The sequence below is a fragment of the Pyxicephalus adspersus genome, chromosome 4, assembly GCF_032062135.1.
Source record: "Pyxicephalus adspersus chromosome 4, UCB_Pads_2.0, whole genome shotgun sequence".
Lineage (NCBI taxonomy): Eukaryota > Metazoa > Chordata > Amphibia > Anura > Pyxicephalidae > Pyxicephalus > Pyxicephalus adspersus.
In genome coordinates this window covers 130,853,307-130,877,582 of record NC_092861.1, presented here as the reverse complement: position 1 = coordinate 130,877,582, position 24,276 = coordinate 130,853,307, and the positions used below count along the sequence as shown (strand labels likewise).

Genomic DNA, 24,276 nt, shown 5'->3' with positions numbered 1-24,276 from the left:
GAGGATTCCCTTGGCTGTATTTTTGAATGCAGCCGTGATAATCCTCCTATAGTGATTTCCCATGGTTTTCACGGGAAATTTCCCATGGAAACTTTCACGAGAATGCCAGAGGCATTCCTAGTTGCAAAATGTTTAGTTATAAATATTATTATGTATTGCCCTATAATGTGAAACTTAATGCACTGAAAAACAATTTCATTTTGTGAAATTAAGCCGATCATTCCTACTATTTCATTGCAGTAATGATTATCTTGTAACTGTATACCGGACAAAAGATGCGGTAACTTCCGCTGTCTCTTCTTTCTCCCTTTTTTTCTAAAATTTCAAGTCAGTTTTTGTAATTTGAAGATAATAGTACAGTATTTATAGAATTATATTATAGTAAGATAATAAACAGTATATTGCTCCTAGAAAAACCTCAAGCTGGGCGGGAAGAAGCCGTAGGTGAGTGGTGGCCCCAGTATTGTGGCCCAACTTTTCAGCAACCACCCAAAAAAACCTCATGGTTACTGAAAAGTGCCGGGTGGTGCACCTGGCTAAAAGGGGCTGGGGAGAACACTTCAGTAAATGCGTAGATTGAAGACATTAAAGAAAAATTAGTTTATTGCGAGTAGAGTACACATATACTAACATATACTGACTAAGTAATCATACTTATTGGGTCTATTTATAAAGCTGTAAGTATAACATACACTGAAACATTCTCTGATGGATAATTTTCTAGGTCCATGTGTTTCAATGGAAGTAAATAATTCTCCACCAGGTCATGTTTCAGGGAAGGGCAGGTTCAATGCTTTATAAATAGGCCCGTATCTCTTCCCTCCACAACTTCTAAAGCCAACAGTTTTTTTTTAACCAGAAATCCAACATCTGGTAAGGAATATTGGGTTGTATAATGACATTCATGCACGCTGGTGTTTTACATATGACTATTTCTTTTACCAACTGAGCAAAACATATTTGGCATTTGCTGTATTGATTAGTTTTGATTTAAATGTTGAGCATGAGCAAATCTGTTGTACTTCAGCCAAAAATGGGAAATGTTGGTGCAAGCCAACCTGCCTATACATGAATAGGTTTATAGTATAAAAGGCAATATATTATCATTGTGTAAAGCACCTAGTGAACATCACAAAGCACAACACAACACAGGACAGGTAATGTATGCTGTGAACATGTTATTTAATGTCTGTGTTCATGTTCTGGTAGGTGTGTGGAGCTGGATTGCTGGGATGGAAAAGGTGAAGATCAGGAACCTATTATTACACATGGGAAGGCCATGTGTACTGACATCCTCTTTAAGGTATGTGTCCAAATTTTTTGTGTTGTACAATACAGGAACACCAGGCATCTGTAACTGTACGCAGGGAGTGCTTTCCTTTCCTGCTGTATTTGTTCCTGATCTGTTAAAATATCCAAATAATATTATACACATGCATCTCTGCAACAACATATCACTTTGATATTTTATGAACAACCTATGAAATAAACTTTATTTTATCCCTCCTTCCTGGTCTCTGCTGATGAGATCTCATAATTAAGTCACTGGGTCTGCACACCCATTGTGGACATTATTAGCCATTTTTCACTTTCCTGGCTGGAACTGATATTCATTTTTTCCTATAAAAATTCAGCAGGAGTAGATAGCACAGCAGCATGGACAGGAGCACCCAAAATCTCTGGTGAACAGATACAGAGTCTGGAATTATTGTAGGGAGATCATATGGTTGGAGAAATCAGTACATATCAAAAACCAGGGGCTCGCCTACCCCACAATGCTCCACAGTGTTCATCAAAGTTTTTAAGTGTTATATTACCGAACAGTGTATTTATCACTGTGCTCAAGTAAGCTGTATTTCATTCAATATCTAATCTTCTCTTTGTTCTCTGTAACATTCAGTGATTAAAGACTCGTTAATACTTTGTATTCTCTGCTACTTTGTACAGGATGTAATACAAGCCATCAAGGAGTATGCATTTGTCACTTCTGAGTATCCTGTAATCCTTTCATTTGAGAACCATTGCAGGTATCTTTTTATTTATTTTTCTTGTAGCCTCTTCTTTAAACTTGAAAAAGTAGTGAATCTTGTATTTCAGTTTCACTTTCTTAGGTGCTAAAGTTTAGGGCACTTGTTAAAAAAAATACTGCAAAATGAGGATGCTTTGTCCTGCTGCAGAATACATTTGGGACTCTTTAAAGGTTTTCTCATGGTATTTTATGATCCCTTTGTAGTCAGTAAATGTTTGGAAAGTTAATTTTAAAAGAGAAAGTGATAATATAGTTTTCAGAACATCTGAACTTTAGCATAGGTCACTCTAATACATACTAAGGGCCATATTCATAAAACAAGGAATCTGATATTCCGTTGTGAGAATCGATTACTGCCATTGAATCACATGGACCTGGAGGAGTCAGGTCAGATTCCCTGGTTTATAAATTGAGCCCTAGGTGTCTCGAGTAAAAAAATGGGAAAATCCTTACAGTTTATTTTTTTAGAAAGTAGCTTGACCCTACCAGCTTGCTGCAAAGAAGCATCCCTTGCCTCTGTATATACTTAGAATTGCTTTCTAAGGAAGAAAATTTGTAAGATGCACATATTTTGTTTTAATTATGCACATTGAATGTATTTAGCTGATTTCAAATGTTTATTTGATTTAGCTTTAAAATCAGTGATCCTTCTACTAAAGACACCAGGCTCTTAGAAAGAGATCCCCTGCAATGGACAGCTATGGGTGCGGGAAAACCCAGCATTGCAGAATGTTACACAGGATTAAATATTAAACAGTCCGGACGTTGCAATATGTTGTCTGAGTACATGTTAATGCTGTATTAACAATGTGCTTATATTTCAGTAAATACCAACAGTACAAGATGTCCAAATACTGTGAGGAAATTTTTGGGGATCTCCTCCTGAAGCAACCACTCGAATCACATCCGGTAGGTACAAAAGATTTCCCTATTGTTTTGTCTTATGAGATCCTTTATTGATTGTCATGTCATTCACATCACTGAAGGACTTGTAGTATGTAAAGTTGAGGAATATTATTCATCTCCGCAGGCAAATGCCAATGAACTCCACAAACAAGGCAAAGAAAAGCATGCACAACCCTCTTGTAAAGTAAAAACCTTAAGCTTTACTGCCACCCAGTGACACAATATGAAATGATCATTCAAATAGGAATGAAGTGGCTTTGGTGGGTCACGCTAAGCAGAATTTGGAGTTATTTCTGCTGCATGCAGTTAAAACATTTAATGTGTTCTCAAACTTGCAGTGCGGGTTTGTTTATATGGAATATTGGTGTCGTTTATATAAGGCTAAAGGCATGATTCCCTCACCAAGATTTCTTTGTTTTGTAGGGAAATAGGCATATGCTGAAAAAAAAGCTGTATTCCAGGCAAATATTGGAGGCACAAATTAATGTTGAAAATAAATGCATAAAATATTGTTGGCATAATTCTCTAGCAGTCTACCCTCCATTCTGTGGAGGGAGAAGCAGAACAAGAAGCTACTTCAGTGCAAGAATAATGCAGATGTGCCGAGTGATTGGGAGATGAGTTCAGAAGTGTGTTGCTTCTCTTTTCTATGTCCAATCACAGGGTGGAGGACCTGAAAACAGTGAAGCAGAGATAGGCGAGGTCTCTTCTCCTGCTAAACAGACCTGTGAGTGATGTAAATATCTGGACAGGATATATAACAATACAAATCCTTTGCAGGAAACAAATCCTCCCATATATGCATTTTATCTGTGCACTTTGGTGTTTGCCTGGAGTTCAGTTTTTCATTTCAAAAATTAAAGTTTCAATGTTACCTGGACAGTATTCTCACACACAGATAACTTTCTGTCCTGAATGGGAAACCTTTTGCTGGCTTACTGTTTATATACTAATTACAGAAAAAAACGCTTTCACCTTTTGTAGAAATCGCACAAAGCCCATTACACATTGGCCCTGATTTATTAAAGAAAACACTTTCATTAGTGAAGCTGGGTGATCAATCAAACCTGGAATGGATTTCATGTCATGTGCTATTTTTTAGCAAATGTTTTCAGTCCTGGACCAGATCAATTCCAGGTTAGCTGGATCACCCAGCTTCACTGATGAAAGTGTATTCTCTCCAGCCTTGGAGAGCTTTATTAAATCAGGCCCATTATATATTGATGCCCCAATCCTGCCCTTAGTCTTCCATTGGTGTGCACCGTGACCCGTTGTTGTGTTAGGCACCATGTGTGGAAATTATCAGGCTTTTGTACAAGCATGATGCACATAGCTCTTTTCCTAAAGTTTATAAATAGCAAGATGGATGAAACTCAAATCAATGTTCTGTCACAAATTGCTCATGCACTTTTCACTAGTTTGGACACAATTACACAGACAATGGGCTGGATTTATTAAAGTTTTCCAAGACTAGAAAAAGTGGACCATCATAGGAGGAGCTGAGTAATCCACTATACCTAAAATGGATTCATGGAATCATTTGCTATTAGTTGGCAAAAGTTGTCTGTCCTGGACCAGACCAATTCTAGATTTGCTAAATCACCCAGGTTCTCCCGTGATAGTCTATCTTCCTCAGTCTTGGAGGGCTTTAATAAATCAGGCCCATTGTGTCATGAATATAAATAGAACCTTCTCTCATACTGTTATAAGGAAGTTAGGATAATGATGGGGACATAGATATGAAGCTTTTTATTTTATGCTTTTCACTTTCAGAATGTTGGGAGATATGTATTAAATTTAATTCATGAATGCATATAACCTATGAATGGCCGCTACTGAAGTGCATGCATAGCCAAATTTTTACTTTTTTGGTTTGGAAAGAGTTGGTTTGCTTTTATTTTTATTTTATTTTTTTGAGTTTTTATTTTTGCTGCATGGGTATTGTTGTCAAGAATTCCCTTCAATCTCAGTCTTCTCCTGAGGAAGTGAGAAAGTTTTATAAGACATTTGCCCGCAGTGTTCAAATCAGAAATTATTTTAAGTTGGGTGAGAAGGAGCTGTAGGTGGGTGGCAGCCCCTGTATTTTAACCCAACCCTTCAGTAACCACCTAAAAACAGCCTGGTGGCTACTGAAAAGTGTGGGGTGGTGCGCCCGGCTAAAGGGGCCTGGGGAAAACACCGGCCCGTCCATGGTCTGACAACTCTAAAATACTGGGTTTTCCATCACTTTCTGTCCAAGGAACAGTGGTCACCAAGACCCAGAAAGAATGAGTCTTTCCCCTAGGACACGCCAGGGTTGTTACCCTCCCCTGAGTTACCAAAAACTAAGAAACAATGTTTTGGCTAAAGTACATTTCAAAACCAGCAGAATTGCTTTTACAGCCCAGACCAAGCATGATCCTTAAATAGTTTGAGCTCATTTTTTAATCAAATATATTTATTTTAAATACCAATTCAAATTATGATAATAAAGGTTGGCGACTTGCATCATGTGACTCACAAAGCCTCGATAATTTTGGCAATTGAGCACCGCACTTGAAATTCACTGTAATCAGTGCATACCTCCCAACATTCCTATATTGGGTAAAAAGGCATCCCACCCATTTCTTTAGATAAATGACAGGTCTGCATTGACTGCTGGCTTGATTCAGTATCTAATTGTACATATGGACTTGTTGGGGAGTATGCCTGTGGAATGATATCACTTGCTTTCTTCTTCACAGTAATTGTGCTCTCTGTGTTTTGTCTTAGTCGTCATTCTTGCCCAAGACTGCAAGACCGGTTTTATTTAAAGGAGTTTTCTTTGGCAGCTTAAAATTTCATTCACATTGTGACAGTCTCAAAAACGTTTAAAGCCCTAAAGAGTTGTATGCAGACCACTACCTACTCCGTAGACCTGGATGACTTACTCCTTGCTCTAGAGTAGCCTTCACTATAATGTACATACTCATTTTAAGGCCAGTAAATGTGAATTTCTTCTGGTCTAAAAAAGATGAAGTGTAAATCAAACTATGCTCACCTAGTGGATCCTAGGCTTAGGGTCTAAACTGGTTGAAAATGGAGACATTGGAATAGGTCCCCTCTTCCCAGTCATTACACTGTCAATATTACAGTAAACAATGTCATGTTTTCCAAATGGAATCTGTCATTTACTGTAGAGTATGGCTTTGTGGAATAGTGTGATGGAAGAGTAAATTTAATGTAAGAGTAAATTTAATGCCATTGGAGGCATCCTATATACTAAATTGGATACACAAATGCAACCAGCACAGTGTGTGTTATGAGTAGCACTCCATCCATAACTGAAACAATGTGTAGCTGTTGAATGAATCATGGTGGTCAAACTCTTTCCACCAACCACCATATATAAACTAAACCACTCAGCTCAGGGCCCCCTTTTATACCCGTCAAGAGTGATAAACTTTCTTCTATGAACTGTGGCCATATAAACAATACACGAAATGTTTACAATTGACTGAGATTTATCAGTGTGACTTGTGGAAGAGACCCGAGCAGTCAGAAGTCATTGTCCTATAATAGTATGTACATTTATCTGGTCATATAGTTCGGAAGTGTAATAGAAATATTAATATAATAGTATTAATAGTAATAGAGCGAGGAAATAAGGGGACCAACAAAGCTACCAAAATGGATAAAATCGGGAAAATGAACTGCACCCCAGAAAACTCCTTTGATAATGAATTATTATTGTTATTATATGTCTTGTTGAAATGTCAGATCCTTGGATTAGCTGTAGTTAAGCCTTGTACTATTTTAGCCATGAATTAAATCAAACAAGTTGTAGTGATACTTTTATATGGTCAAACGTAAATATGTAAAGATCCAGGTTTTCAGGCTTTAGGTTGCTGGCTAAGACTTTATACTTCATTATTTTGAATCCCACATATTTACAATATATACAGAATTTAAAAGGAGAACAATGATATATAACTATTACATGTATTTAAAAATACAATTATCTTTTATTCTCAGCAGTAAAAGCTTTTGTAAGAGGTAAGTCTGTATAGGCAGAGATATGTAGAGACGAGCTTTGGAGTTCCACAGGGGACTTGACTTAGGTTTATTAATAAAAAATTTTACCTAAACTTCAAACTTTCTACTTTTCAGATTTTATTTTTAAAGTATGACATGGTCAACTGCAGTAGTAAAATATCTATCTAGGAGTTAAACATGCGCTAATGCAGTCACCATTGTAGAGAGTTACTCCTATTTCTGGGCCAAGGGGTAGGCAGCACCGTCTGTAAGAGGGGGAGAAAAAAGCAGGGCATGAACCTCAATTGCTGACACAGTTTAAAGCTCACAGGGGGCACACTTTGACCATTTCATCCTGGGTTCCAAAGGACATCGCGCAACTGGTTATTTTTCAATATTTTGTTCTTTTTCTGTGCTCCTTTGGGGAGCTTTACCTTCAATTCCTATCCCTTAGACACACTGGAGTAGATTCACTAGAGGAATTTAAGCTGGTCACCTGGAAAAGAGGATTATCAGGGATATTTTACTTAGGTTAGTGAATGTGATAAAAAAAAAAAAAAAAACATTTTAAATAAATAGGAACATTTAAAATAAATAAATATATATTTGAACATAATGGGAAATCGTTCCAGTGTTGCTTCTTTTTTGATTTCGTTCAAAGATTATAGTGCAGGATAAAATTAGAATTTAATAAATGGTTTAGTTGTACATGGGACTTTACATTGAATCCTGCATAATTTCCAGTGCTCCTGTATATGGAAACCATATCTATTCCCTGACATCTGTCCTTATATATTTATTGTTCCACCCAACCTGCAAGCTTGAAAGACATAGAAGTAATTAGGATCTGAATTCTGAATGTAGCAGCATCAGCAGACACAACTACAATGCTCTTCAAGATTAGGTCATGTAGACACAAGTAAATACATAAAAAAAAGTTAGGTACAAGGAGGTAAGTCATTAGAAAAAATAAATGCATTTTCTTATATCTTTTTCCATGTTTTCAGCTTGAACCTGGAAGACCTTTGCCTTCTCCAAACGACTTAAAGAGAAAGATCCTCATTAAAAACAAGCGCTTAAAACCTGAAGCAGAGAAAAGTATGTGTCATCATTCCCTACTCATCATTAAAAATGAAGTTCTGGCTATACTCCAAGCGTTTATGCATCGGATTAAACATCTGCTGCCACTTTGTGTGCTTATTTTTAAATATCTGACCTTTATTTATCCTTATCACGGACCTTAAAGTCCAATTGCATACCCAAGTGTTTGCATGTTACAATGTCAAGCTGCACAACAAGTATACACATGTCTTTTAATGTATTTTTATGTGTTTGTGCCTAGAACTGTAAAAGCAGCCCTGTGTGGAGCTGGACTACTGCTGTCCCACAGAGCACAGTGGTCCCAGAGTCTCCAATGGTCCGACAATCTACTTGCACAGGACCTAAATCAAGGCTGCTCAGGGAGGAGGGGTGTTGTTGACAGTAGCATTGTGCAGGAGGAACATCAGACCTGTAGGTTCAGATCACTGTAGAGCAGTGGTCCGACTCTTCAGTATGCTGCTTACCCAGGGCAACCTTTACAATTCTAAACAGGAACACATAGTAAAAAAAAATATATATATTGACCTATATTCTGCAGCCTGAATCTTTAATTGGTTTTCAAATAGCTGCTGTTATCATCTTGTAAAAGCATCTGTTTTTAATACGTAATTGCACCTTTGCCAAGCATTAGACTGGTAGAGGAGTCTGGGGCAGGGAATGGTACAATATGGGTCACACACTTTTTTCTTACTGTCCCCTTCCCCTGCCTTCCCTAGCAGTCCTTACCAAATTTAGTGAGATATCACAGTGCTGGGCTAGTGCATGTAGTCCTGCGCAGAGTGTGTGCTCCACCTGGGAACTGAATGGAGTGTCCCCAACACACACAAACCCACCTTATCAAATGTTGACCGAGGTGGCTTCATTAGTAAAATCTTTCTGCATCAGAGGTAGGTGAATAAAAGCCTTGCAGGAGGGTTGAGGGGCGGAGCAATATACAGTATAGGGGTAACTGTAACAAAAGGTGCACTTACATTTTAAAAAGTACAATATAAAGGACCTAATATTATCTTGTACAGTTCAGTTTTAACATACATAGATATTATCCTTTTTGAATTACTAAATGTACCATTACATGATATTTCTGCACACTAAAGTACAGAAAGTTGCATTGTTCACCTATTTGTTTGCTTTTTGTATCAACAGAGCAACTTGAAGCACTGAAAAGTATGATGGAGTCTGGAGAGACCGTAGCACCAGTCAGCATTCTAGAAGATGACATTGAGGAAGAAACAGAAAATGGTACTCTCATGTGATTTTTAAGTAATGTAATGATTAGTATTAGGACTAAAACGAAGCCACCCCCATACCTAATTATTTTCCCCTGTCCTCTATCCTAATTTTTCTTCTACCATTCTGCTACTGCTTTGATTGTTCATGAGCACTATTAGCTTACCTATCACCTAAATGGAAAGTGAGATAATGTGCTAAATGAAAAAAAAAAATTTAAAATAAGACCACACTTAACATTAGATTTAGTTTTTGTTAATAATATAGATAGCAAGTTTGATTTGTGGCAGCATTGCGAAGCCTGTGTGTGTTTTTTATATTAGCTGATCTAGAGGAAGAAGCCCATCCTGAGTATAAGTTTGGAAGTGAACTTTCCTCGGATGATCTCAGCCAAAAAGAAGCTGCAGCCGCAAAAAAGGTAATAGTTGTTCTTTTCATTAATGCATGGATTGTGGTTTATACTTGTCCTTCCATCTTCAATTACACACTATGGCCAAAAGTATATAGAAACAACTCCAAATTATTGAGTTCAGGTGTTCTCAGTAATGGGTGCTTTTAAGGCTATGGCATAAAAAAAAAGATGTATTAGATAATTATGCACTTCCAACTTTGTGATAACAGGAGGGCTCTTTTTTCAAGCATGATTGTGTCCCTGTTCACAAAACCAGCTCAATAAAGACATGGTTTTAATTGTGATGTGCACAAACCTTGACCCCAACCCTACTGAACACCTTTGGGATGAATTGGAAGGCTAATTATGAGCCAGATCTTGTCATCCAACTTCAGTATCTGACCTTGAAAATGTTTATTTGGCTGAAGTGGCACCATTAACATAGATATTCTTAAAAATGTTGTGATTCTTTGCAGGAGGAGGATGTAAGAGCCATCAAGTAGGGCAGCTCCACTAATGTTCATGGTTTTGGAATGGAATGTCCAAGCAAATCATATAGATGTAATATTAAAAGGTCTACAAACTTTTGGTCATAGAGTGTGTGTGTGTGTATATATATATATATATATATATATATAGTTAAATTTATATAGTTCTAGTTTAAACCAAAATAGCATTTCAGTTATTAGAAGTTACAGCTCCTTAGAGTAGGACAAACAAATCGGCCATGTGTCTGGATCTATGGGTATCATTGGCTGTAACAATGGCTGTACTGGCTGGTACCTAAAGGTGATGGATGCACTTGCTTTGCCTGCTGGGAGACGGCAGGGTATTTCAAAGGCTGGCATGGCCAATAATGATGCCCATTTTTATATATCTGAAATTAAGTCTATTTCATTTTTTAGGTTGCGGAAGACTCTGAACAAGAAAACAATAATAAAAAGGTGACATTTAATTAGATATCTTCTATATCCGTAAAATGTATAACATATTAATAAACTATGCATATAGGTAGCCATTTCTGGTTCTTGTCCTGCAGTCCAGGCTATCATGCATGACAGATATGCAGGTAAAAGACTTATACATAGCTAGAGGCAGTTGAAAGAGACATTTTGGTGCTATTTTGGATGTGTATGTGATGTAAAAGCTATTAGGTCTCATCCCTAATTGTTCTTTGATCATTGGTCAGATATATTCTGGAGCAGCTATTCTCAGCCAGGGTTTTGTGAAATCCCAGGGTTTTTCTAGAAGTTCCTCATACTATGGCTAGTTGGACTACCATTAATGACACTTTCATGGGGTCAACACCACTTAGTAGAGCCAGCTGTGTGCTGATGATGATATTTTTAGTTGTCTGTAAAGATGGCATTGTAGCCACAACTGTAGGGGGTCATTTTTGAGCAAATGATATATCAACAGATGATAGAAGAACAGCAATATACATTACAGAGCCATTCAAGATATTGGAAATTTGTAGAAACCTTGAATAATAATAATCCCGTGGATTAGATATGGTTGGGTCATGTAAGGGGGTGGCTGGCTGATATTTCACACCAGCCCTAGAACCTATATAAAAATTTTTTCTATAATTTATGTATTTATTGTTATCATTTTAGGGCCAGGCGACTGTGGATGATGAACAAGCGTGGATGGCAAATTATAAATACGTAGGAGCCACAACAAATATACATCCCTTTCTATCAGCCATGATCAACTATGCTCAGCCAGTAAAATTCCAGAGTTTTAAAGTAGCAGAAGGTAATTACTTCAAGCTAAAATAATTAATTGATTAGGGGTGATTTCCTAAAGGAGGTGGGAAGTTTCATACAACAAATTGAATGATTCTTCCTATCAATCATGTGCAAAGGAAATACATAAACATGATTTTTCTTTACATACAACTGGATAATAAAGTGAATTTTAGCACAATTTATTATGTAAATCATTGTTTTTAGTAAATCAGCAACACAGTCTACAGCTATTGCTTTACAGAAATTGTTTGCTAAATGCATTTTTGACAGATGTTCATTTTATGTACATTATGAGGATATAACATGACATGAGGTTTTATATACTCTTTCAGTTTGAAAAACTGTGAACATTAAAAGGATGCTAAATGAATAGCTTTGGATAGTGATGTATCACAGCTTATGGTTTTTAAAGGGTTGCACTTCCTTTTCGTAATATAAGAATATAGGACAAATGGTTGGACTGCTGTTAGCCATAAATCCACAAGAGGGACCTATAATACTGCAAATTATTCTTTATTAAGTAGGCCAAGCTACTATAACCTACAAATACAGAAAACAATGAATTAGGATGTTAGATAGCACAATATAGAAAAGAATGTATGTGTTATGCATTTCTGTGGAATACCTCTTTATTTATTGAAAATGTAGTACATGTTACAATAAACTCTTTACATTTTCTCTTTCAGATAAGAATATTCATTTCAACATGTCATCTTTTAATGAATCGGTTGGGTTGGGGTATTTGAAGACGCATGCAATTGAGTTTGTAAAGTATCCTTTCTGGTCTTTATATACCTAGAATTTAGACCAGGCATGTCCAAAGTCCGGCCTGGGGGCCAATTGGGACCCGTGTTCAGATTTCCACTGGCCCGCAGCCTCTGTCATAAAACCAATGCGGCCTCCACCCCACCCCCAGCACCGTTGACGACAGTATAAAATACACATGTACAAAAAAACTATTTTATATTTCGTTAGAGTTTATCAACCGCCTTGCAATTATCGGCCCGCTACCTAGAGGCATATTCGGCGGGACGGGAGTCCCCATGTGTGCACAGGGAATCACCTACGTAATTATAGTGGGCGTGTGCTTTGCGGGACCCGCACGGACCACGCCCACTCTGATTTCAAAAACGGACTGACACCGGACTCTGTGCACAGGGAATCCCTCACGTCACCCTGATGGGCGTGTGCTGTGCGGGACCTACGCAGACCACGCCCACACTAACCCTAAATATGTGCTGAATGGTCGGCCCCACACATTTTCACCTCACCAAATATGGCCCTCTTTGCAAAAAGTTTCAACACCCCTGATTTAGACGATACCCGGAATCTATATTTTATAGTAAACCCCAACTGAGAAACCTTTTTCACTATTATATGTACTAATTTCCTAGTAATGGAGTGGGGTTACTGTATTCTCACAGCTGGTGCATAGTGGTAAATACTGTGATTGTCATTGACAAACAGTATATGTCAGTGTTTCCTGAACCTAATAACATGAGAGAACTCTAAAAAAAACTTAAGTCTTCATGGAACCCCTGCTATGATTGCTTTATCCACAGCTCAAAATGTATTGGCTTGTTGATCAGTGGGAAGAATGCCTCCCTTACAGATAGCCAAAAACATAAACAAGGTCACCTAAGCTGACCTGAGAGGCACAAATTCCTCAATGCTCAAGGAACCCCAGCAACCTCTGGAGGAACCCTGTTTAAGGAACACTGGTGAAAGTGATCAGATCAGTACTGCATGGTTTGCAGGACACTTCTGGCTGTGTATGTTAGTGCTGTGAATATACTTTCAACATTCTTATTTTTATATGGCCATAATAAAGGCATACTGCAGTTGTTGAGTTGGATATAAAGATCACAGCCTTCCTACTCTGTGTGCCAGAGTTTCATTCAAGCATCGAGAAAGTGCACTTGACCACCCTAGGCCCTTTTCATGGAAGTTTGATGTATGTAGAAGACAGCTGCCTTTCTTGCTAGAACACCTATTGTAGATCTTTTGCTGCCTTTGACATTAGGAAAGCCTTATCTAAAAAACTGACGTAACCAAGAATAGTCTGACAACTACTAATCAGGTTGAATCCAGCTTTTTGAAGTTTACATTTGCTTGCAGGTCTTGTTGGTAAACGGAGGTGTTACATAACACAGACTGCTTTAAAACAGACCTAAAAACACACAAAAAATAGGTCACCACCGGGAACAGGTTTATGGAAGAAAATAAATGCAAAGTCTGTTTTGCTTTTCTCTGATTTCTGGTGGCCTTTTGTTTTTTCTTAAATTGTACAGACCAGCTCTTTATGTGGCACTGCAATGTATAGCCAAAGTGGACAAAGGGGACAAAGTAACTTCTGCATGTATTACCAGAGCCAAAGAGCCCTGGATCCAGAAATCTGCTATAGAGCAGGTTGTGTAGATGGTAGCTTTAGGGGATGCAGTGGTAACAGGTTCTTGGACCTGTCTTTGCTGCAGGTCACATACAAAAATTAGAATTTGTGCCAAAATCGGCAAACATGCTGTGGCAAAGCTTACCCAGCAAGGTCCACCTTAAGTACAGTACACCTACATCCCAGTTACCCAGTGATGTTACCCAGTGATCTTGCCACTATGGAGTGGCTATGGAGAAGTCATAGTTAAGCACAGAGAATTGTTTGATTTTCACACAGTTGCAGTGTCTGCTTAGTAGCTTTAGGGACCCACTGATTGCTATCACTTGTTGCCTGAAATTGCTCTTGAATTAAGCCCAGTTGGCTTTGATTTGTTAATTGAACAGCAGTAGGCAAAGAGAAACAGCTCATAGCAGCCAGCCAAAGACTGATTGTTCCAAAATGCCAAACCCTAAAATCCAGATTTCATGTCTTTCCACCCATTGTGTTCCATTCACCTTATTAAATAACTCCTGGTGAGTTGAGGATGGACTATACTATGTTTGTATTTGTGTCTATAAATGTTTCTGTTTACGTTCCTGAACAATGTGCACAGTTACAACAAACGTCAGATGAGTCGGATCTACCCCAAGGGGGGCCGAGTGGATTCCAGTAATTATATGCCACAGATTTTCTGGAACGCCGGCTGCCAGATGGTCTCTCTGAACTATCAGACCCCAGGTAGGCTACAGCGTCCAGTCAAGCTGAATGCCAAGAAAGTCTGTGCTCCGTAACTTGCTGAACAGATGCTACAGAGCTGCCTCTGGCATTTTATTCAGAAACTGGAACAAGGCTAAATGATATTAAGATGTTTACTGACAAATGAGAATGAGTCAATGAGCAGTCCAGTTTATATATAGAAAAGCTGTGTGTGTTGCATTTTAATTGGTAACTTTACAAATGACCTGGCATTAACACAGCACAAACTGATTTGTGGCAGCGGAAGATGAAATATATTCATGTTATTATAATCTGCTGCTTTCTAGATTAGAGATATGATGTAAATAGCTAAACAGATATTATAAGAGGGATTTAATAAATATCTGCAAAATATTAATGTGGGTTTAGGTGGCTACTAATACTTTGTAAAGTGCTATAGTTCCCTTTAGTTTACAGTGGCTTTTTATTATTACTTTTCATTGCACTGCAATAAGAACATTTGCAGGAAGTTTGTGTGCAACAAATACTTTCAATTGGACTTGCGGAACCTAAACTACATGGGTAACTGTAATTTATGGTTTAACCTCATGTTGGCAATCATCTCATTTGCCACATGTTGAAATCAATGTGGACAACTGACAAGGTTATATATTTAGGTTTAATGAGAGTGCTGTCAGGAAGATATCTGTCCTGAGCATCAGGTTAATTATCTTAATTTATAAAAAACTAAAGCTAAATTAAAAAATAAATCTTCTATGGATAGTGGGTACTATAGGGTGCTAATTCCTTTTATACGCATAAGCACAATATCCTTCTTACCATTGCACAGAACCCAATAAACGATTTGGAAAATACCTTTCTGAGAGTCAGCAAAGAGTAGTTCACAGACAAGGTGACTTGGAAGCTTCAGCAATACAAGAACAAGTCCAGTTGAATGGAACTAACTACTACTAGATATATTATGACCTGGATGTTACAGTAGGCAGGTCTAAGATCTATAGCTCTTTCAGTCACCAATCACTCTCAAATGGTGGAAATTGACAAGCCTACCCATACCCACACTTTGGTTTTTTTTGAAGGATAGGGGATATCAGTTAGGAACATCCTGACGCATTGGGCCTGATTTAATAAAGCTCTCCAAGGCTGGAGAGGATACACTTTCATCACTGAAGCTGGGTAATTCAGCAAACCTGGAATGGATTTCCTAAATGTCATTAGCTATTTGTTAGCAAACGTTTTCAATTCTGGGCCAGATCCATTCCAGGTATGTTGAATCGCCCAGCTTCACTGATGAAAGTGTATTCTCTCCAGCCTTGGAGAGCTTAACTAAATCAGGGCCGTTATACCCACAAGTTGGTATAATTTAGAGAATTGTTCTGATTAAATATTAAGAATAAATGCTTTAAGGAACTATGGTAATGTGCAACTTAGATTTATATTTATAAACCTTTTTTCTAGGCAGCTTTCGAGCCAAAAGCAAACCAACTGCAATGTAGTTTGTTGAGATCGGAGCCTCCTTTCTCTGATCTTTCAGGACTGTAATAGTTAGTAGTATGATAGTATGAGTACTGTTGTTGCACTAGAAATGGTGTGCCCAGCTCATGCACTCTGTACAAATAAGAATTCTCTGTCCTCTCTATGGACAAAGTGGGCTGCTACTTTGTAACAAATATTTAACTACATTTTATCTTCTAACAGATTTAGCTATGCAGCTGAATCTAGGCAAGTTTGAATACAACGGATCTTGCGGGTGAGCAATACACTTTGCACTCTCTAGTGTACACATTATTTTTATTTTTCTTCTGACATCAGATGATGAGTTTTTTATGGAAGCAGGACATAGTGTTTGAATTTTGGACTGGAATTTTTGGAGCAAAACATTCAGTAAATTTATTTGAATAAAATATATTTTGAAATACATCATGATATATCATGTTTTGAATGTATAATTGTCAAATCTAAAATGTCTTTGTAATGGGTTCTTTTTTTCCTCCTAGTTACCTCCTTAAACCAGACTTTATGCGCCGCCCCGATAGAACGTTTGACCCGTTCTCTGAAACCCCTGTGGATGGAGTGATTGCAGCTACCTGCTCTGTTCAGGTATTGGGAAGATGTGTTGTCTATACATGGCAAATGCTTGAATCCGCCACATTGCTTCTAAGCCAGCAGTAAATTAGTTTCTGGGAAACTTGTGTATTATCAGTAGGTGCTCACAGTGTATACACTTGTATTATTTAGGCAGATCTCCTAAAATTTTACAGACATTCTTTTGCAAACTTCTTGACCTATTGATGCACTATAATAAGTACAATATAGGAGTTCTGGCAGTTGACAAAGCAGCTATTATAAGGACTTGAGGTCACTTTGACCTTCGGACTTACTATGAACAGTCAGCCCCAGACAAATCCCAACTGTGACCAGTGTTCTGTAAATTAAAAGAAAAGTCTTGTATAGAAAAATCGAGATGTACTTAGGCAAAGTAAAATGCAAGGCAAAGTTGGCATTGATTGCTGCTTACTGTATAAGGATGGCAGGCACAAAGAAATCGCATCATTTGTATTGTCAGTACTGTCAGGGCTAACCCATCAAACCCCAACTTGTGGAGAGATAGGCAGATCCATAACTTTGACTAACCATTCCTCTGATTTACTAGAGAAGCATGAAGGCTGTAACCTGGCATGGGAGCATCTACAGGCCCTAGATGCATGATCTGACTCTATAATTTACAATATATATATATATATATATATATATATATATGCATTTCCCAGGGTTGGTCCAGAAGTGCCTAAAATGCCAAATGGCAGAAGTTTGGGTGCACTTTACTGTATAAAGAGGGCAGTGATGGTCATCCATCTAGGATAACATTATCTGTTTTCATTAAGTGTGGATGCAAAGGTTTATGATGCTTTAGGCTTTTGGCACTTCAGTAAAACATACAGCAGGCTGCAGCAGAAATGTGATTTGCCCATTTTTTAATATACACTATAAAAAAAACAAAATAAATAGTTTGTATTTGACCCCTAGCCACAACTTTTTTTTGCAGATATACAATAAATATGGTCAAAGTTGTGCTGCCATTTTAAGAGCTAAAACTGTATGACTCATTTGTCTGTGTAGGTTATATCTGGACAGTTCCTGTCCGACAAGAAAATTGGGACGTACGTTGAGGTAGATATGTATGGACTGCCAACAGACACCATACGAAAAGAGTTCCGGACAAAAATGGTCATCAACAACGGTCTGAATCCAGTTTACAATGAGGAGCCATTTGTATTTAGAAAGGTGGGTTGTGTTTTACTAAAACATTTTGAGTTTATTTTGTTTTAAAAACTAAGGATCAGTAATATTGGGAAAGCGCAATAACCCTTAGCAATCGGAATACAATTAAGGCTAATCAGTGCATTAAACTTCCAAATGGGTTTCCAAATATTGCTGAATAAGCCTGAGAGTATAAACACATTATGAAACATACTATCACCCCAATTCCCTGAATTTGTAACATAGTTTTAGTATCTGGAAACACCTAGCAAAGTCTAGAAACCGGCAAAAGATGAGATTTCCGATTTTATGGTTTTTTTGCTGACTGTTGAGTATTTTTTGTTACATTTAAACTTACTGAGTAAACCAACAAACACTTTCATATTAGCTGATTTGTACATTGATTGTTTCTGAGCCCAATAATGATTGTGAGACTAATTATATGTGATTCTTTGGTTTATCTGTAAGCCATTGTTCCACCATCTCCTGGCCGGGAAAAATAGGAAGATAAATAATATATTTGTATTAGAGGTGAAGCCTTCTCCAACGTGTGATGTTGGACAGAAGACATATTGACATGGCTTTGCAGGAATGAGCTTTGGTTTTGTTATCTGAACTACACTGCATTAAAGTGAAACTGTGGGGGAAAAAATGGCATGTATGATGTCAGTAACATTTAACCGAGGAGTAGCTTTGGCAATAACTCCCCACTTAACTGCCAGGGATGATTATATTTGCCATCTTTTATTCATATGAATTTTCCAAGAGAAAAAGGAATCTGTCATTGTAACTGCTTTTAAAGTTTGTTGCTTATTTAAAGTCCAGTTGACCTTTGCTTTAAATCAGCTATATACATTCCAGGTGCCGTTCCATCATCTTTATATATTTTCATCAGGCAGTCATCAAAATTTTGGTCAGCCATTATTATTATTATTATTAAACAGGATTTATATAGCGCCAACATATTACGCAGCGCTGTACATTAAATAGGGATTGCAAATGACAGACTAATACAGACAGTGATACAGGAGGAGAGGACCCTGCCCCGAAGAGCTTACAATCTAGTAGGTGGGGGAATTTCACACACAAAGGATGTGAGATATGTAGTGTGGGAAGTAGTGATGGTTTCAAATGACAGAAGAAGCCGGGTAGGCAAGTTTGAAAAAATGGGTTTTGAGTGCTCTTTTAAATGAGCAGAAAGTAGGAGCAAGCCGAATAGGACGAGGAAGACCATTCCAGAGAGTTGGAGCAGCTCTAGAAAAGTCTTGTATTCGTGCGTGTGATGAGGTTATGAGTGAGGAAGTCATTATTAGGTCATTGGAGGAGCGGAGAGAGCGGCAAGGGGAGTATTTTTTAACCATGTCAGAGATGTAAGTGGGACAATAACTGTGTAGGGATTTGAAGGCAAAGCACAGGAGCTTAAATTTGATTCTAAGGTGAAAAGGAAGCCAATGGAGAGAACTACAAAGAGATGTAGCGGAAGAGGAGCGGAGCGAAGGATGGATGAGTCTGGCTGCAGCATTCATAATAGATTGTAGAGGAGAGAGTCGGGTTAGTGGAATACCAGCGAGAAGGATGTTACAGTAGTCCAGACGAGAAATGATAAGAGCATGTACAAGGAGTTTGGTGGTCTCAGGGGACAGGTAGGGGCGGATTTTGGAGCCATCTTGATTGGCCAGACCAGATTGAAGTTCAGAAATTTTTATTAGCCAGCTTTTCCAGGATCATTGGAGAATAGGACCCTTAAAAACACACACATCCACTGAGTCCAACTTTTATCTCTGGTTCTGACTTACAGGTGCTGATCTTGCTGAACTCTGTAAGATCTCACTGCTTTCCCACAGAGGGCCGGAGTCTCACTCTGCAGCTTGGTGGCTAGATACAGGTTTTTTTACATGATTAAACTGGAAATCTTACTATTTACAGACACTTTACCTAGTACCAGCATATTTAATAAAATGATGGTGATCAGACCTATTTCCCACATTAAAGGAACCTATTTATACTTTATTAGTGGCAAAGTAGTCTAGATCAACAGCAATCAAAGTTTCCTTTAAACACCCCAATTGCTGCAACCAGGTGCCACAATTGACACTTTATTAAAGTAGCACACATAGCAACAATGGAAAGTGAATGGCCCACATACATTAATATATTCACCAAATATGAGGATAGGTTACTGTAATGGAGTTTCTGATTGCCAACCTTGTGTACATTTGGTACATCCATCCAATACTTTTGAAACCCTAATTACAGGGAGAATGAAAAGTAAATGCCAGAGTTCCATTTTTTGTGCCATTAAACCTTTGCTAGGATCTTCTGTTTTCATGTACATGAATTTAATTTAGCTAATTTAAATTTAAAGCTCAACTGGGCTTTAAAGTCAATCTAAAACTAAATGTCCACCTGATCTAATCATAAATCTCCGCATATTCCCATTTTTCCCCCAACCTAACATGCAGTTAGGTTACTTGGTTCACTGAGAAACTGCCCTTGGTACTTATGGAAAACATCTACACAACCAAAGTGCAGCACAAGCAATATGAAAATAGTAATAAAGAATAAAATCTAATAAAATAATAAAGGATGTCATAAAGGAATTGGACAAATAATGGGTCTAATGGTAACATTAATAAAGTGTGGTAATGCCAGTTGGAGCCTGTAACATATACAAACATTTTAGATTTTGCCCGTGGTTCTACTTTTGAAATGTTATTGAAGGAAACCCTAAAGAGCAGCACAAACATGATGTGCATGTTATAAATCAGTTCATGTCCTGGGTTATCTTCAGCCCTTTTTCTGGAAAGTCCAAGTCAAACTGTGTCATTAATAAAATTGCTTTGGCAAAGGATAAAATATATGTTGGTGACATAAGATTCCCACAGGTCAGAAGATCTAATGCTTTCATACACAATACTGCATGTGATTATCACAGAACTGCTTCTGATTTTAATCATTGATAAATGTTCCTCCCATCTGTAGGTTATATTGCCTGACCTGGCTGTGCTGAGGATTGGAGTATACGATGACAACAATAAATTGATAGGCCAAAGGATTTTACCACTAGATGGTCTTCAAGCTGGTTATCGGCACATCTCTCTACGCAATGAAGGCAACAAGCCTTTGTCTCTGCCAACCATCTTCTGTAACATTGTCCTGAAGACGTATGTCCCAGATGGGTTTGGAGGTAAGAGGGAATGTGTGGACCTGCACTCACCAATGTGCCACCATTAAGAAGCTGAGATGAATCAACACCCAGCTTGTCTATCAACAGCTAACCAGACAATTGTGATGTATTATCTTTACTTAAGCAAACGTTACGTATTATTGTCTTTGTCTACTTATTTCTAGATATTGTTGATGCTTTATCAGATCCAAAGAAGTTTCTTTCTATCACTGAGAAAAGAGCAGACCAAATGAGGGCAATGGGCATTGAAACTGTAAGTATGGGTTGTAATTGCAAGATCTGCAAGGGTAGAAGATACGTTTCGTTCCACCCAAATCTGATTATTTGAGTTGGGCATTAGTGAGATTCCCTGTTTTTCATATTAACCAGTAGTGAGATTTTCCCAAGCCATTGGACAGCCCAATTGTATATACATACAGTTAGAACGTAGTTTAAGGCAGTTAAAGCAGAACTATAGTTCTGCAAAAAAAAAATTGTGATCTGGCAGGTTCATTATTGGAGATTAGATAGGCAATGTCCCTTCCGAAATAAATAAAACACACTTACCTGCCTGCCAGTATCTTCTTTTAAAAAAACTCTGGGTTGCACATGTGCAATTCAGGGTACAATACTGGGATCTGCCAGGTATCCTGGCATCACTGAATAAACTCCACCGCACATGCATAGGATTAATCATAGCCCAGCCAATCAGGATGGCAAAAAAACAAAATCGTGAGAAGAAGAAAAAGATGGAGGCAGAATGGGGACAGGTGAGTTTATTTAAAAAATTGCAATTAGGCAGGTAAGGTACAAAATTATGCATTATTTGTTTTGCAAAATGATTTTTCAGGGATGGTATCACATTCACATCTGATAAATTATGATGATGTTTTCATGGTGTTTTGACACAACCATCCTATCTTTTCAGAGTGATATCGCAGATGTGTCTGACAACACAAAGAATGATAAGAAAGGGAAAAACAATAACGCCAAAACAAATGTGACCCCTCAGACAAGCTCAGAACTGAGGCAAGCCACAGCATCTACTTCAGGCACAACTAACGAAGTAAAGAAAGGTACAGTCATTTTTTTTTAATAATCATAGATAAATATGGAATGTCTTGACATTTTATAGTAAAATATAAACACGAAAGAAATTTCACCTACAACAGAGAAAATGATAATCAGTATGAAAGGAATACTAAATTACGTGCAAAGAAAGTGTTTACAGAAATTTTTTTTCTTGTATATGATTAGTTGATTGAAGTCAGTACAGGATCACCACATTCACTAAGCTACGTGCTAAATAATTCTGCAAACGTTAAATGTACTGTGCAAAGTAAGTATGCTCAACTCCTCTAATAAATCCCCTCTAAAGTATATTTTTCCATTGTAATTCCAATTTCTTAAAGAGAAAGGGTCAATAGGTGATTGTTTTTCATTCCATATGAACAAAATCTACACTAGTACAGGTTGACATTCCAAAATCCGGCAACCTCTGTACCTAAGGAGTGCCGGATTTTTGAAAATTCTGGATTTTTAAGGTTATACATGCCTCCACACACAGGCCAGCCTTTTTCTCGTCGCACACATGGACATCTGGCACAGTTCCAGGGAGCAAGCAGCAATGACATCTCAACGTGTATTTAGTGTAGCAAGCAAGACCTAACAGGAGAACAGCGCCATCAAAACATCAGTGGCCAAACAGTGTAATGCAGTGTATTGAAAATGCGCTCCCAAATTCATGCCGGGCAACTGAAAGAACAAGATTATCGATGAACGGATTTTCGATTGTCAATCTGTATTGGAATCCTTGTATGTGTGTGTATATACATATATATATATATATATATATATATATATACATTGTTGCATGGAAGTAATCAATTTATTTTCATTAACCTCGCAATGATTGTTCAAGGTACTTTGCTCATTTTTTTCTAGTGCAGTGAATTTGTGTTTTTATTGCACATCACACTGAAATGCAATGCAACATTCCAGGTCCATTTGTTTCAATGACAGTAATTGATTCCCATCAGGAAATGTTTAAGGGAATGTCTGATTTCATGTTTTATAAATAGAGCCCTAACATCTAATCATGTTTAGGTTTTACATTTTTTTTGTGATGTTCTTGTAGGGATCGATCTGACTCCACAAGTGAAAGTTGAAGATTTAAAACAGATGAAGGTGAGTTAGTAAATGGCTGCACTTATTTCCATTTCTATCACATGGTCACACCTGTTTCTGTCTTTAGAATGTATCATGGCTAGTATTCATCTTAAACGTTTTTTTCATTGTTTTGATATCTAAAACGGTATTGGTTGCTTGGAGTGAATGATTATATTCTGTACTGTTGGTCTTTTCCATGTGTCTCAATATGTAAAGGACAATCCACTGAAAAGCATAGAAACTAGGGAAAATCTTTAGGGAGAATCTTTCCACCATTCTGCTGATTTGTGATCTGCTTCTTGGGACTCCATTTATGTGACCTGTTGTTTTTTTATTACCATTAGTTCACAAAAGTTTGTTACAAATAGCTCTGTACAATCATTTTCCCAAGATAAACGTGTCACATTTTCAGTTTAGTGAAGGTTTTATTTTATAGACCAGCTGAATGTACCTTATATTATAGTTTCTTGGGGTATTTTGTGAAACTCAATTCACATTGATCATGGTGGTCAATCTAACTATGTTAGATGTTTCCATGCAGTGTCTGTTTAGGTGAGCAAAGATTGATTTAGGTAAAGATCTCATTATATAAACTTTATAAATAATGTTCTGCAGTTCATAAAGTGAACCTTTTCATTGTCTATGACTGCATGGAAAAAATAATTGCATTCCATTGATATATTAATGGTTGTGAACTGAACATTTTGAGGAAGAAGATGTAAGATCAAAGAGAATTGCATCTAAAATACCTTCTGATTTTTAACTAGTTGAGTTTTGTTTATTTCATAATTATTTCTGTATTTATCATACTTTTCTGTTGGGCATAGTGACTAAAACGTGTTGGCAAATCACAACTCTATGTTTCCGTACAATTTGCTTTATTAAAAGCTCAGTATGCTGAAATTTGGTAGAACACAAAATCGCTTTGCATCATGCCTTTATCTACTGGCATTTGTGATGTATAGCATCGCTACATCTCCTAATACTTTCTGCAGTCCAGAACTGTGGCCTTGTTAACACTTGTAAAAGTTTTATATTTCTATATGTAAACAATGAAGACCAAAATTCCCTACACAGCATATCAAAGACATTATAGGCAGGTTCAGACCTGCTTCAGGATCGAGTGTTCTGGCAACTGCCAGCCTCCTGGTAACTGGCACCGCAGCTCTGGTTTTTAGAGAGCCAGCGTCTGCA

The 24,276-nt window shown here is 37.6% G+C and overlaps 1 protein-coding gene across 5 annotated transcripts in view; it reads left to right on the top strand.

Annotated features, from left to right (window-relative positions):
- Positions 1 to 24,276, top strand: part of PLCB4 (phospholipase C beta 4) — a 190,560-nt gene that overhangs the window by 134,618 nt on the left and 31,666 nt on the right. For all 5 annotated transcript variants that reach the window (XM_072409636.1, XM_072409635.1, XM_072409639.1 and 2 more), the window contains exons 16-32: positions 1,210 to 1,303; positions 1,948 to 2,027; positions 2,854 to 2,938; positions 7,936 to 8,026; positions 9,173 to 9,268; positions 9,580 to 9,674; positions 10,553 to 10,591; positions 11,264 to 11,405; positions 12,085 to 12,169; positions 14,383 to 14,507; positions 16,185 to 16,236; positions 16,484 to 16,586; positions 17,607 to 17,771; positions 20,730 to 20,934; positions 21,099 to 21,187; positions 21,842 to 21,989; positions 23,051 to 23,100. In XM_072409636.1, coding sequence (XP_072265737.1) covers positions 1,210 to 1,303; positions 1,948 to 2,027; positions 2,854 to 2,938; positions 7,936 to 8,026; positions 9,173 to 9,268; positions 9,580 to 9,674; positions 10,553 to 10,591; positions 11,264 to 11,405; positions 12,085 to 12,169; positions 14,383 to 14,507; positions 16,185 to 16,236; positions 16,484 to 16,586; positions 17,607 to 17,771; positions 20,730 to 20,934; positions 21,099 to 21,187; positions 21,842 to 21,989; positions 23,051 to 23,100 — 1,744 coding nt within the window. The remainder of the gene's footprint in view (positions 1 to 1,209; positions 1,304 to 1,947; positions 2,028 to 2,853; positions 2,939 to 7,935; positions 8,027 to 9,172; positions 9,269 to 9,579; positions 9,675 to 10,552; positions 10,592 to 11,263; positions 11,406 to 12,084; positions 12,170 to 14,382; positions 14,508 to 16,184; positions 16,237 to 16,483; positions 16,587 to 17,606; positions 17,772 to 20,729; positions 20,935 to 21,098; positions 21,188 to 21,841; positions 21,990 to 23,050; positions 23,101 to 24,276) is intronic.